The 13,509-nt window shown below is 41.7% G+C and overlaps 1 protein-coding gene across 1 annotated transcript; it reads right to left on the reverse strand.

The window, feature by feature from the left end:
• Positions 1-9,074: 9,074 nt before the first annotated feature.
• On the reverse strand, positions 9,075-11,749 carry LOC115669107 (L-type lectin-domain containing receptor kinase IX.1-like). The gene has a single exon (XM_056302584.1). It carries the CDS (start codon positions 11,583-11,585, stop codon positions 9,597-9,599), a length of 1,989 nt encoding a protein of 662 aa, XP_056158559.1. The 5' UTR covers positions 11,586-11,749; the 3' UTR covers positions 9,075-9,596.
• Positions 11,750-13,509: the final 1,760 nt, after the last annotated feature.

The following is a 13,509-nucleotide window of genomic DNA, read 5'->3' on the forward strand; positions in this document are numbered from 1 at the left end:
TTATGGAGGTGATTATGGTGGCATTTTCTCTAAAAAATGAATTGCTAGGATATTTATGCAATTTCGTTTCCATGCTTTTTCTTTATTTCTAATTATTTTATACAAAAAGCGTGGAAGTGGGAGCTGCAAGAGAGAGAAAGATAATTTTCAAGAGAAAACGAGAAGGATCAAGACGAAGGAATATGAGACCCGCAAAAGAAGAAAACAAAAAAAAAACCAAGGGAACAATTAAGATGTTGAAAGGTGGGACCTACAATGGGTGAAATGGTCATAACACTTTATTATGGAGTGTTTTAGCCAAACTAGAGTGGAAAAAACGCGACCCTAAATAATTAACCTAATTTAAGCATGTAATAATAAAATCTGAAAAAAGAATCTAATCTATTCTAAGAAAATAATCAAAATTTAACCTAAACATGCAATATATTATCTACTCAAATTTTACTTAATCTTTTTGTATTTTTTTAATGGAAAAACAATCAATTCAATTCAAACAAAATATGAAAAGAAATAAAATGAACACGACACCCAATCACAAGAAATATTATCCATATCCATTTAAATTTAGAAATAATAGATTGACAAATCATATATCGGGCATGAGGATCGGATTGATCAATCTTCCGCACAATCGCGAATCATATCTCGGGCGGGAGATCGGATTGACGATTTTCCGTGCGATCGCAAGTCATATTTCGGGCATGAAATCGGACTATCGACCATAGCATGTTGCGAAATTAGGAAATAATTCCTAATTTAAGGGTACTTGGGAGTTTTCATGGATATTGTAATATTACTCAAAGATTTAAACAAGATTGCAATTTCACAAATTAGGCAACAAAATATATGAAAATTGAATAATGAAAATTCTTACCTAATCCGCCATATTGCTCGAATAGCATTTCCAAATTCGGACGGACGACGGATCCGGATTGCGAATCGCAGGACTTGACGGATGGTGGCTTGCGGTGTGACTCGGCTGGGGAAGACTTGGCAGTACTCACGATGGACTCGCGGTATGCCGACGACAAGAATGCTCACGGAGCGCAGTGACGAGGAACTTCAGTTCACGGCCAGCGATTCAAGGATCGATGCTCGGTACGTCGCAAGGACAGCGACATGGGGAACCTGTGAAAAAAGAATTTTGGTGAAGCAATTAGCAACACAAGACAGCACGGCTGATCGCTCGAAGTGGATTCGCGGGCAGCAAAGTCGTAGCCAGTTCGGAGCGGAGACACGTGGTGATATCGTGGCTCGAGCAAGGAAACAACAGGTCGCCGCCTCAACTAGTAATGCAGGGACGTCACTGGAAAGTTCAATGCTCGCTGAATAAAGCCCAGGAACCTTTCTTTGGTGTTTTTTCCTTTGTTGAACGCCAAGCTTTTTGTCTCTTGTGAACTTGCAACAATCTCTCTCACCTCGAGTGTGTTGAAGCAGCTTTTCGTGTGTTGTCTATCCAAAAGAGAGAACCCTTTTCTTGTCTGTAGGAGGTCTTTTTATAGGTAAGAATGCCTAGGCCTTTTTAGAAAGAGACCCACTCAAGAATATTGAAAACATATACGCTTTGGCTTCTTTCCTTTTTGCTTGTGTCCATGATGTCAGAATGTAGTTCTAAATGTATATCCCCCACCTTGACCGATTCCGTTTTCCTCTTCTTGTATCCTTCATATATTTTTTCCTTTGCACAAAGATACAAAGAAACAAAATTTGCTGATACACTTGTTCTTTCTGTCCATGGATTAAAGATATGTGCGGATAGGATATTACTCCCCCCTATCTTCAGAGAATACGGCAAAATATAATGAATCCCCCTTCCTTCTTGGTCTTCTATTTGGCTATATATATATATATACACGGAAGATCTTTTGCGACCGAAGATCACACGTGCAAAACATGTGACCTTTGGTCATGGGCTTGATTGAATTAATTTCATTTAAGTTCAGAACCATTCACTCGAGTCCATCTGCCGTCGGTCCGATAGATATGCGAACTATATGGGCCTAATTAACTATTAATGAAATGCTCCTAATATCTATATGCAATTTAACGAATATTTTTTGTTTAGGGGTCAAAGTCGATCCCTAATTTTTATATGCAGTAAACAACTAACTGGGTTGCCAAAATTTAGGTGTCAACATTCCCATTTTCATGGACATAGTTCGAGAAATCACATGCAGTCTATATAAAGAACTAAAACAATACTTGATGTTGCCTTTGCCTCGACCTTAGCTATTGGGTCTTGAAGTCACTTATCACAAGAAACCCACCTTAAATAAATCCCGAACTCATCAAATACCCTACCTAACCTCATGAATCATATATGACACAAATCAAAGGGCTGGCTTAAAAAGAAACCGTTTGCATTAGTGATCTAGAGAATCGAACGCGACAAGCATAATCCAGTCCTTAACTTCTTTCAAAGTCATCCCGATGGGGTTTACTTTACAAGAGTAAACTCGTCGTCAAGTTAACGGTGCCTTCAATTTGCATTAGCCACGATATGCATTTTTATTGGATGGAACATATTGAGAGAACAAATTAATGCTGTGGTAAAGAGAAAAAATAGTAAGGATTAGCGAGGAAGCTCTCCCACAATTTCCCATCGTCTCTCTTAACTTGAAAATTCCGTCAACATCCGGCTGCTTGCGAAGCAATTCATTACGATGCATATGTTTCGTGTGAAAACATCCACCCACATCGAAGCAGACAGACAATGAAACTGCGAAACGATTTTGGTCGATAGTCGTTCTCATCCAAGCGTGTGAGAATAAGATCCTTCTGTGAAAGACACCGTGCATGCAAGAGCAATTTCCGAGCAGCTACACAGTTGACATTCTATAAAAGCATGTCAAAACCTCAATCTTGAGACTTTACTGGTCGAGAAGACAAGGAAGATGTCAATGGATACATGTATATTGTTGTTCCTGCTTCTATTTGCTGTGAAAGCACTATCTCAACGTATAATCAATCGATTCGTTAGTAAGACTTATCCTGGAGAGAGAAAGATTGCTTTTTTTCTGCTCCTTAAACTTAGAACTGGAGCTTCAGTAGACAAATCTTCTTGAAATGATGGGCTTTTGTTAGTAACTTATGTTTAATTAGCTTCATACAACTCCAATAAAACAAGAAATTCCCTCCTCCCATGACATTTTCTCTCTCCAATCTTTTTCATGTCCCTGAGGAAAGAAAAACAGAACATTGCATGTACCGCAACACAAGAGGGATGATGATGATCGTCAACCTGACATTCCAAAAAGCACATGTAAATACAAAGGGCTCATTTTCTAGGACCGCACACACGCTGACATTCCAAAAAGCACACGTAAATACATGTCACTTGGGTGTGTGTCAACTTAGCGGGGCCAATTTCTTTTTCAGAGAGATGTAGGGCAACCCTTGCGGTCGAAGGCTGTTTTGGTCGTATTTGTGTCTCTCTTTGGTTTCACTTATATTGAAAGAATATTGAACAGATATTAACACTTGCAATTCGAATGAACTCACCTGTCAAGTCATGCAACCTCCGTGAAACAATTGATAGATGTGTAGCAATTTTATGTGTAACAGGTAAGAGATCAATGGACGGGGTTAGATAACATTAGCAGCAGCACGTAGCATACCGATGGTAGGTAAGGTCTTTGGGGCCGTGTCAGTCAAGGTATATTTTGGTGTCAATAATTTCAGGGTTTGAAGTCAAACTTACGTCAGACAAAAAAAAAAGTCAAGCCTACGTAGTTGTAGCATTGCGGAAGGCCAATTAAATGACATGTAAATGGAAAATAAAAATTTAAAGTCAACCAAAGGTTTTTGCAAGGAAAGTCAATGCTGGATGATAGAGTTGCGGAATCTGATAGAGGAAACCAAATTAAAGTAGAGAGGTTTTTTACCGTTAAGGGTATGCATGTAATTTTTTACCTTAACTTTGTATGCTCTAGACTTCTGCTATATTTTGGACAATCTCCTTTATGGTTGTAACTTTGAAACTCGACAGTGAAGAGATTATTCGGTGCGGTACAGTGGTTTTTTCCTTTCTGATTTTAGAAAGTTCTCCGCGTAAAATTTTGTCTCTTTTTCTCTATTTTTTTCTTGTTAACGTTTTGTGTTCCTAACAACTAATATTAGAGCTTGGTTTAACGGAATAGTGGGAGCGTGAAGATAAACAAAGGGAAGGTGAAGATTGATTAGTTTAACGGCAAGGATTTTAGTTTCTGGAAGATGCAGATCGATGATCTTTTGCATCAAAAGAACCTACATCAGCCTCTATCGAGAAAGTACCAGATTCGATCAAGCAAGAAAATTGGAAATTGTTAGATCAACAAGCCTCGGTTTGATTTGTCTCACATCGAAGCAGAACGTTGCCTTCAACATTGCTAATGAGAAGACAACGGCGAATTTGATGAGGGCTTTGCCCAACATGTACGAGAAGCCCTTTACGTCAAACAAGGTATATCTGATGCGTCGCCTTTTCAATATGAAGATGGACAAAGGAACTTTTGTGACAAAGCACATCAACAAATTCAGCGTGATCACGACTCAGTTGAGTTTGGTGGAAATTTGATGGCGAGGTAAAAGTTTTGATTTAAAGTTGGAGTGCAAGTGACTACAGGAACAGTGAATCTAGTTAGAAGAAGTTGAAGTTTCAAGAGATCCAAGATTTGATTCTTTGCGGGGATATTTGTAGAAGAGAGTCGGGTGAATCTTCGGGTATTGCCTTGAATAGTGAATGCGGAGAGAGAAGCAATCAATGAAGTCAAAAACAAAATTGTGGTAAATCAAAGTCCAAAGGGAGAAGCAAATCGAGATCTTGTGGTGAAATAATTTACTAAAGTTGTGAAAAGAAATGCCATCTAAGATGAGATTGTAGAGCCCTAAAGAAGAAGATTTAGTATTGAGATCGGAATAGAGAGAATGACAAATCTATAAATGCAACCTTTGAGAAGATGCTTGTCAATAATGCTTTAATTTTGGGCATTGATAGTTTGGTCAAGTCTTGAATTATAAACTCAAGTGCATCATTTCACCGAACTCCATGCAGGGAATTAATGTATAATTATGTAGCTAGAAAGTTTGGAAAGGGTTATCTAGTTGATGACGAACATTTGGATATTATGGGGAAGGGTGATGTTCACATAAAGACTATCAACGGGTTTCAATGGAAGTTGCATGATGTCAAATATGTTCCTAACTTTAAGAAAAATCTAATCTCTATTGATCAATTAGACATCGGATACATAACTATTTTTGGGAACTGCTCATGGAAGATTGTTAAAGTTGCTATGGTCGTAGCACGGGGAACAAAGTTGGGAACACTATATATAACTGAAAGTGGTAGAGAAACAGTAGCAGTTGTTGATTCGGAAGCTGATTCCAAAATGTGACACCGTAGGCTTGGACCCATGAGCCAAAAGGGGAGGAAGGTGTTAGCATCAAAGGGAAAGCTGCCTGATCTGAAGCCCATAGATAATGGCTTATGTGTGGATTGCGTTCTGGGTAAGCAGAAACATGTCAGTTTTTCAAATATTGGGAGAGAACCAAATAAAAGAAAGTTAGAGTTGGTGTATATAAATGTTTGGGGGCCAGGCCCTATGCATTCTCTTGGGCGCTCATGCTACTATATGTTCATTGATGACTCCAGCGGGAAAGTATGTTATGTTCATTGATGATTCCAGGCCTTAGAAACGAGGGACGAGAGCCAGTTCTTATTGATTCCTATGTGATGCATCGGGGGATCGAACTCTGGGTTCACAAAAGTGTCGAACTTGACCATGACGATGCGGTTCCAAGGCCCCTCATTAGCCGTGCTAGCGTTGAACAATCCCAGGAATCCACCGGCCGAGTTGGGCGGGATCGGGGTCCGGACAGGAGCGAGGAAAAAGGCCAGGCCATCGCTGTACTGTGCAGAGCCGTCAGTGTCGATGTGAACGAGAAACGGGTTGAGAAGTCCGCTTGGCCCCCCATGAGAGGATCCCATATGTGGACGGGCTTGGCATACTTAATCCGGCCCACCTGGTAGCGATGCGGAGGATTGCCTGTGGTGAGATCGACATATCCGTACGTGGCCGTCGCGACTCCTTCGTACAATATGTCGCTCAAATCCATGTCGAAGCTGTCTATATTGAAGGACGGAGGAGCAACAGAGGGAATGAAAGGACAGCAGACAAGGCAAAACAAGATCAAGCGAGCACGCAAAGAAAGAGAACGGGGAGCGGCGCGTGGCATACTGAACATGGGCTTTGGTTGGAATTGGATCATCCAAACTGTGAGATCAATATGTTGCATTAGGGTGCTTTAAAACCAACCTGAGTATAATTACGGGACATGGCAAGCGATCATAGATCAAGCAGCTTCTGTGATGGTTCCTTGTTTTATGCTAAAGTCGACGTAATAAATTAGTCTTGTGATGGGGTACCATTGCTACCCACCTTCCGAACAAGATATGTCAACACGGTTTGACTTAGAATCCATTGCTCCAGTTATTTGCTAAATGGTGGAAAAATTTGCAGGTGTTTTAGAGAGCCTCGGACAATGACCGTGGAGATGGAAACTGACCGATCGATCGCCCCAAATTGACCGGCTTTCGGCGATATGAAGCTGAGCGAGGAAGCGACTTGCGGATCAAAGTTTTGCATTTGCTGGGAGAGCTTGTATGGTTCACCATTTTTACAGACATCATCAAACCACTCGATATCTCTGTACACAACTGTGTTGGAAAGGACTGCAGGCTTTGGTTATATGAAGAGACTTAAAGAGTGGTGGAGAGTCCATTGCTTGAAAGCCACTGATTAGGGTGAAAACTACGAAGACTAACAACAAAATTAAGAGCCGCAGAGTCAAACTCATAAGTTTGTTTACATTCTTTTACCTCAAATTTTAGTGGAGGCACTGTATGAAGTTGGGTCTCTCAAAGAGCTTATCGAGCAATGTCATCCTTTTGGGCATTGTGGTTTTGAATCTCGATAAGCTCGTCTAGCAACAAGCCATTGTGCCCCGGAAATAATCCAATATAATCATCATTTTCTTTATTGGCATCCAATCTAATTATCTTGTTCGTCAACTCTGTGCGTGAAATCAATGAGGATCGGGAGTACACAGCTGAAGTGCCTTATGCATTAGCTGTTAGCAACTCGATGTATGCTATGGTGCATACTAGACCAGACATAAGTCATGCAGCGGGATATGTGAGCAAATATATGAGTAATCTAGGAATAAGGCATTGGAAAGCCGTGAAGTGGCTATTAAGGTACCCGAGAGGTACTTTAGGTATGGGGCTTTATTTCATGAAAAACAATGTGACTTTATAAGGCGTTGTCAATATAGATCCAGGTGCTGATTTGGACAATAGGAAGAGCACTTCGGGTTATGGTTTTTACCTTAGGTGGCATTGTAATCAGTTGGATGTTTAGATTTCAAAAGTGAGGAGAGAGCTTGTATGGTTCACCTCTTTTACAGACATTATCATACCAACCACCCAATGTCTATCTAGAAATTCTGACCACAAAAAAAATGTCTATCTAGAATTTGTGTAGGAAAGGATTGCAAGCTTTGGTTAGATGAATTGCAACTTGCAGAGACTTAAAGAGTGGTTGAGAGTTGAGAGTCCATTGCTTTCAAGCCACTGATTATATGGACACTAAGAAAACTGACAACAAAAGGAGCTACAGAGTCAAACTCATAAGTTCTTTTTTCCATATTTTCAATTCAAATATTAATGGAGGCACTTTATCTAGTTGGGTCTGTCAAAGATCTTATCGAACAATGTCATCCTCCGGGGCATTTTAATTTTGAATTTCAAAAACTTCGTCCGGCAACGAGTCAATTTGTTCCGGAAATAATCCAATCTAATCATCATTTTTTTATTGGCATCCAATCTAATTATCTTATTTGTCAAAAATATGCATGAAATCTTTCCGACAATGTTGTATTTTGAGAATTTCTTTCATGTGATCGTAGCCCACGAGATATGGTCAAGGTCAATCATCTTACTCTTATTGATCATCAAGGTCAACGACAGCTTGCCCAGCCTCATCAAGAACATTACAGGCCTATTTGGTCGTTGAGATATTTAAGTTTCATTCAATGAAAATGTGTGGCTGGTAATACTTTGAAAATTAACAGATGCAGAATCTTGTGTGATAGGGAAGGGTAAAAACATTTTGCATAATCTTGATCTTAAGAATCCAAGATCAAGAAAACTATGCAATTGACATGGGATGTCCTTAATGACTAGCACTAGACACCTGATGGCCCAAGTATTGATGGGGCAATTGCTGCAGACACACGATGCATTAGACCCATGCATGGAATCTGCAGGATCATTTTGGTCCCATTTGGAGTTCATATGATCCAACAAATATCGTGCGCTGGTCTACAAGTTCTGTACCATATGCCCTTTTGAGTTTGCTCCTGCGCTATTAAGGTTGACACTTTCATTGTTTAAACTTCACAATGTACCTTGAAAGTTACTGACTTGTTTAAAGGTGCGTGATGAATCGAATTCATCGAGCTTGTGATGGGAATCGATCGGATACTTCAGGAGTCCTGAACAATCCATTCCTGGTGAAATCAAATTAAAAAAAAAAAGACATGTGGAACTTACATAAAATGGTCTATTTAGAGTAACTTTTATATTAGGAAATGTGCCATAATTTTTCTACAGTATTCATTTCAATGCCAAATTTCTTTAAACGATCACTTGAGTGGTATATCGGTGGAAAAACGATCACTTAAGTGCTTCCGGTGATACATACCGACAGTTTGTCTTACATGGCTTTTTTAATGAAATTTTAATTCCCATGCGCCTTTGTTATAAAAAAAAAAAAAACATTGAAGTACAATGTGGGACCCAGCGCACATTTATACTCACTCTCATACGTGCGAGCCTTCAATGCCGGTAAGAAATATTTTTGGGTGCCTCGAGTTCATGTGAATTTAGTGCATCTTGGACTTTAAGATCACGCAAACTCAACAGAGGAGTGTTTTATTTTCAGGATAAAAATGCCAAGATGTCGGCCATAGCAGTAGTTAAAAAAATGAATTGGAGAATTTCCTCTATGTGAATTTGAGAATTTTTCTGTATATTTCGATATCTTGTAATGAAGAGTATATCGGTTTATTTATAGGCTAAGGAAACATATATCGATCAAAATATGCACAATCAAAGGGAGATGTACGTGCGATCTTGAAAGAGATAACATAGGATCGAGATAATTATCAAATACCTCTAACATAGAAAATTATCCTTGAGAAATTCCTAATTATCTCCAACAGCAGCAGTGGCGGAGCTACGATGAACGAGTACATTGTCAAGTACATCGTCTCTTCGACTATCCGGCGGAAAGAGCCTACACTCCTCCGAAGCAGCCTCACTACAACCAAGACAAGACATCGGAGTTAACTGAAATTTTCTTTTCGCAGTGCCTTGTTCATTTGAATATAAGCAGTGTGTATTGAGTGCTACTAAGTCCCCGTGATGTAGTCGAGCTCCAGCCTCCGATTTGGGCAAGGCAAAAGAGATTGTAACAGAAGTATAGTGTATGAAGTAGTATGTGCAGATTAAGTCAACATGTGTTGCTGCATGACTCTAGGAGGCAGGATTTGTCTTACTTAATAGACACAGATTCCGGAATAGGAGCAGATGGAGATTCCATCATTCCTAATTGCGAAGCCGATGGCCGGTACGAAACTGGGCCGTCGAAAGCGCCACGTAGGAGCTCCGGGACCGAGTCCTCGAGCCGGAGGAACCTGATCACTTGCCCTGCCCTTGGCCGTCTCGCAGGATCTGGGTGCACACACCACAGCCCCACCATCATCAGGCACTCCACCTCCTCCCTCCGGAACCCCGAGCACATCGCTTCATCGGCCGCACCAAGGATATTGCCGGCGAGGTAGAGTTGCCAGACCCATTTGTGCAGCAGGACCTGGATCTCTCTGTCCTCGTAGCTCCTCCGGCCACACGCGATCTCCAGGGCCACAACGCCAAAGCTGAACATGTCGGACTCCTTCGTGGCCTTCCCTCCGTTGAAGTACTCTGGCGCTAGATATCCGCAAGTCCCGACCACTTCTGTCGTCTGAGTCCTGAACCGGGGGTCAACGAGCTTGGCCACTCCGAAGTCGCCAAGCTTGGTGCTAAAGTTGGTGTCGAGCAGCACGTTGGCTGCCTTTATGTCCCGGTGGAGCACGCATTGCTCGAGCTCCTCATGGAGGTAGTTGAGGGCAGACGCGAGGCCGAGCGCCACGTTGTACCGTACATCCCACGGCAGGCTTCTCCGGGCCCCAAAGAGGTGGTGGTCGAGGCTGCCGTTGGGCATGTACTCATAGACGAGCAAGAACTCGCCTTCCTCTTGACACCATCCGACAAACGGCACCAGGTTTCTATGTATCGTTCGGCTTATGATCTTCACCTCGTTGACAAAGACCTTCTCGGAGTGTCGGGACTCTGCAAAGATCCTTTTGACGGCGACCAGGCGGTCTGAATGTCTCAAGAACCCTTTATAGACTTGGCCAGACCCACCTCGGCCGAGCCTTCGATCATCTGCGAAGCCGTTGGTCGCTGCAAGCAACTCCTGATAAGTGAACTTCTTAGGCAATGCGCCAATCTCTTTATCGATGTCGGTAAGGGTGCCGTAACCATGCTTTTCACTCCTCTTGACCGCGAAAAAGCAAGACCCTGCAGAGATCACCAGTAAAAAACATGCCACGGGAACCACGACCAGTATCCTTAACCGGCGAGGTTTCGAGTTCACCCCCTTTGGCGGGGATCTATCCGGCGGCAGGGGATCTACGACGTCCAAATTCGAAGTGAACTCCCATGAATTGATGCTGTGTCTCTCTGGATGGTAGCCGAAAGAAGCTGAAAACCCGATCTCTACTGATTCGGGAAGGACACTCGCAAGATCGATTGACCAAGAAAGCGAGGGATAGGTCTTATCCTGGGAAGGCGGTTTGCCATCGAATGACCAGAGCACGGTGAGGTTCTTGCTCGTAGAATTGTAGGTCACAAGAACAAGGATCGCTTTCCCGCTGTGCAATGCGGGATCCCAGGGCTTATAAACGAGGGACTTGAGATGGTTCTCATTGATTCCTATGTGATGCATCGGGGGATCGAACTCCGGGTTCACAAAAGTGTCAAACTCGACCATGACGATGTGGTTCCGATGCCCCTCATTAGCCGTGCTAGCGTTGAACAATCCCAAGAATCCACCGGCCGAGTTGGGCGGGATCTGGATCCCAACAGGAGCGAGGAAAAAGGCCAGGCCATCGCTGTACTGAGCAGAGCCGTAAGTCTCGATGATGAACGAGAAATTGGTCGAGAAGTCCGCTTGGCGCCCCGTGAGAGGATCCCATATGCGGATGGGGTTGGCATACTTAATTCGGCCCACCTGGTAGTGATGCGGATTGCCCGTGGTGAGATCGACATATCCATACGTGGCCGTCGCGACTCCCTCATACAATATGTCTCTCAAATCTGTGTCGAAGCTGGTTATATTGAAGGACAGAGGAGCAACAGAGGGAATGAAAGGACAGCAGACAAGGCAGTACAAGAACAAGCGAGCGCACAAAGGAAGAGCACGGGGAGTGGCGCACGGCATTCTAAATCCGGGCTTTGGTCGGAATTGGATCACCCAAACTGCAAGATCAATATGTTATATCAGGGTGCTTTATAACGAACCCGAGCATACGCAACGGCTTACGGGACACGGCAAACGCTCATAGATCAAGCAGCTTCTATGATGGTTCCTTGTTTTCTGCTAAAGCCAATGGAATAAATTAGTCTTGTGATGGGTACCACTGCTATCTTCCGAACAAGAAGGGTCCACACGGTTTGACTTAATCTATTGCTCCAGTTATTTGCTAAATGGTGGAACAATTTGCGGGTGTTTTAGAGAGCCTCGGACAATGACCGTGGAGATGGAAACTGACCGATGGATCACCCCGAATTGACCGGCTTTCGGCGATATGAAGCGAGCGAGCGAGCGACTGTGGATCAAAGTTTTGCATTTGCTGGGAGAGCTTGTATGGTTCGCCATTTTTACAGACATCAACAGGCCACTCAATATCTCTGTCCACAATTGTGTAGGAAAGGAGTGCAGTCTTTGGTTAAATGAAGAGACTTAAAAGAGTGGTGGAGAGTCCATTGCCTGAAAGCCACTGACTATGGTGAAAACTATGAACACTAACAACAAAAATAAGAGCCTGCAGAGTCAAACTCATAAGTTTGTTTACATTTTATTACCTCAAATTTTAGTGGAGGCAGTGTATAAAGTTGGGTCTCTCAAAGATTTTATTGAGCAATGTCACCCTTTTGGGCATTGTGGTTTTGAATTTCGATAAGCTCGTCTAGCAACAAGCCACTCTGCTCTAGAAATAATCCAATATAATCATCATTTTCTTTATTGGCATCCAATCTAATGATCTGTTTTTTTTGGTCAGAAATCTAATTATCTTGTACATCAACTATGTGAATGAAATCTTTCCTACAATGTTTTTATTTTGAGAACTACTTTCATGTTATCGAAGCACACTACACATGGTCGAGTTCAACCAGCTCACTCTTATTGATCATCATTTCACACCTTGCCCAGCCCATCAAGAACATTTCAGGCCTATTTAGTTCTTGAGATTTTTAAATTCTATTCAATGAAAATTTGTGTGGTTGGCGGTCCTTCGAAAATTAACATGGATGCAGAATCATGTGTGGTAAGGCAAGATAAAAGACATTTTGCGAAATCTTTACCATAAGAATGCAAGATCAAAAAAAATATTCAATTGACATAGGATGTTCTTAATGACTAGCACTGAGCACCTAATGACCCAAGTATTGATGACAAAATTGGTACAGACATAGTGCATTAGACCTGTGCATATAATCCATTTGATCATGTAGGTCCCATTTGGAGTTCACATGGTCCAACAAATCTCATTTATCAGGTCTATACATTCGGACTGTAGCCGTCAATTTTCTGTACAGACGGAACCCTTAAGCCCTTTTGAGTTTGCTCCTAGAGTAAATCAAGGTTGCGACTTTTATTGGTTCAACTTTGCAGTGAATCTCATAAGTTACTGAAGTGATATAAATCGTCTCCCTTGTTCAAAGGTAGTAGATGAATCGAATTTATCATACATGTCATGAGAATCAGTCAAGTACTTGAAAAGTCTTGAACAACCCATCCCGGGCAAAAAAAAAAAAAAGAATTAACAAAAGATCTTATGAGTGAAAATAGTTAAAAAAAATTAATTTGTTATTTTCACTCTTTCCACGTGGACCAGACCAAAATCAAAACATGGTTTGAAAGAAATGAAACTATATTTCTCGGTAAGAAAACGCGTTTTTTTCTCTCAAATTTCAAGAATATACAAAAAGTAAAAGCAGAAAATTATTCTTATTTACATGGACATAGTTCGAGAAATCACACGCAGTCTACATAAAGAACTAAAACAATACTTGATGTTGCCTTTGCCTCGACCTTAGCTATTGGGTCTTGAAGTCACTTATCACAAGAAACCCACCTTAAA

The sequence above is a fragment of the Syzygium oleosum genome, unplaced genomic scaffold (assembly GCF_021117445.2).
Source record: "Syzygium oleosum isolate NSW1041296 unplaced genomic scaffold, Sole_v2.1 Sole_v2.01, whole genome shotgun sequence".
In the NCBI taxonomy this organism is placed as follows: Eukaryota; Viridiplantae; Streptophyta; class Magnoliopsida; order Myrtales; family Myrtaceae; genus Syzygium; species Syzygium oleosum.

Excerpts from the sequence above, each read along its gene's own strand:
- LOC115669107 (XM_056302584.1), bottom strand. The coding sequence starts at position 11,585 with ATGCCGTGCGCCACTCCCCGTGCTCTTCCTTTGTGCGCTCGCTTGTTC.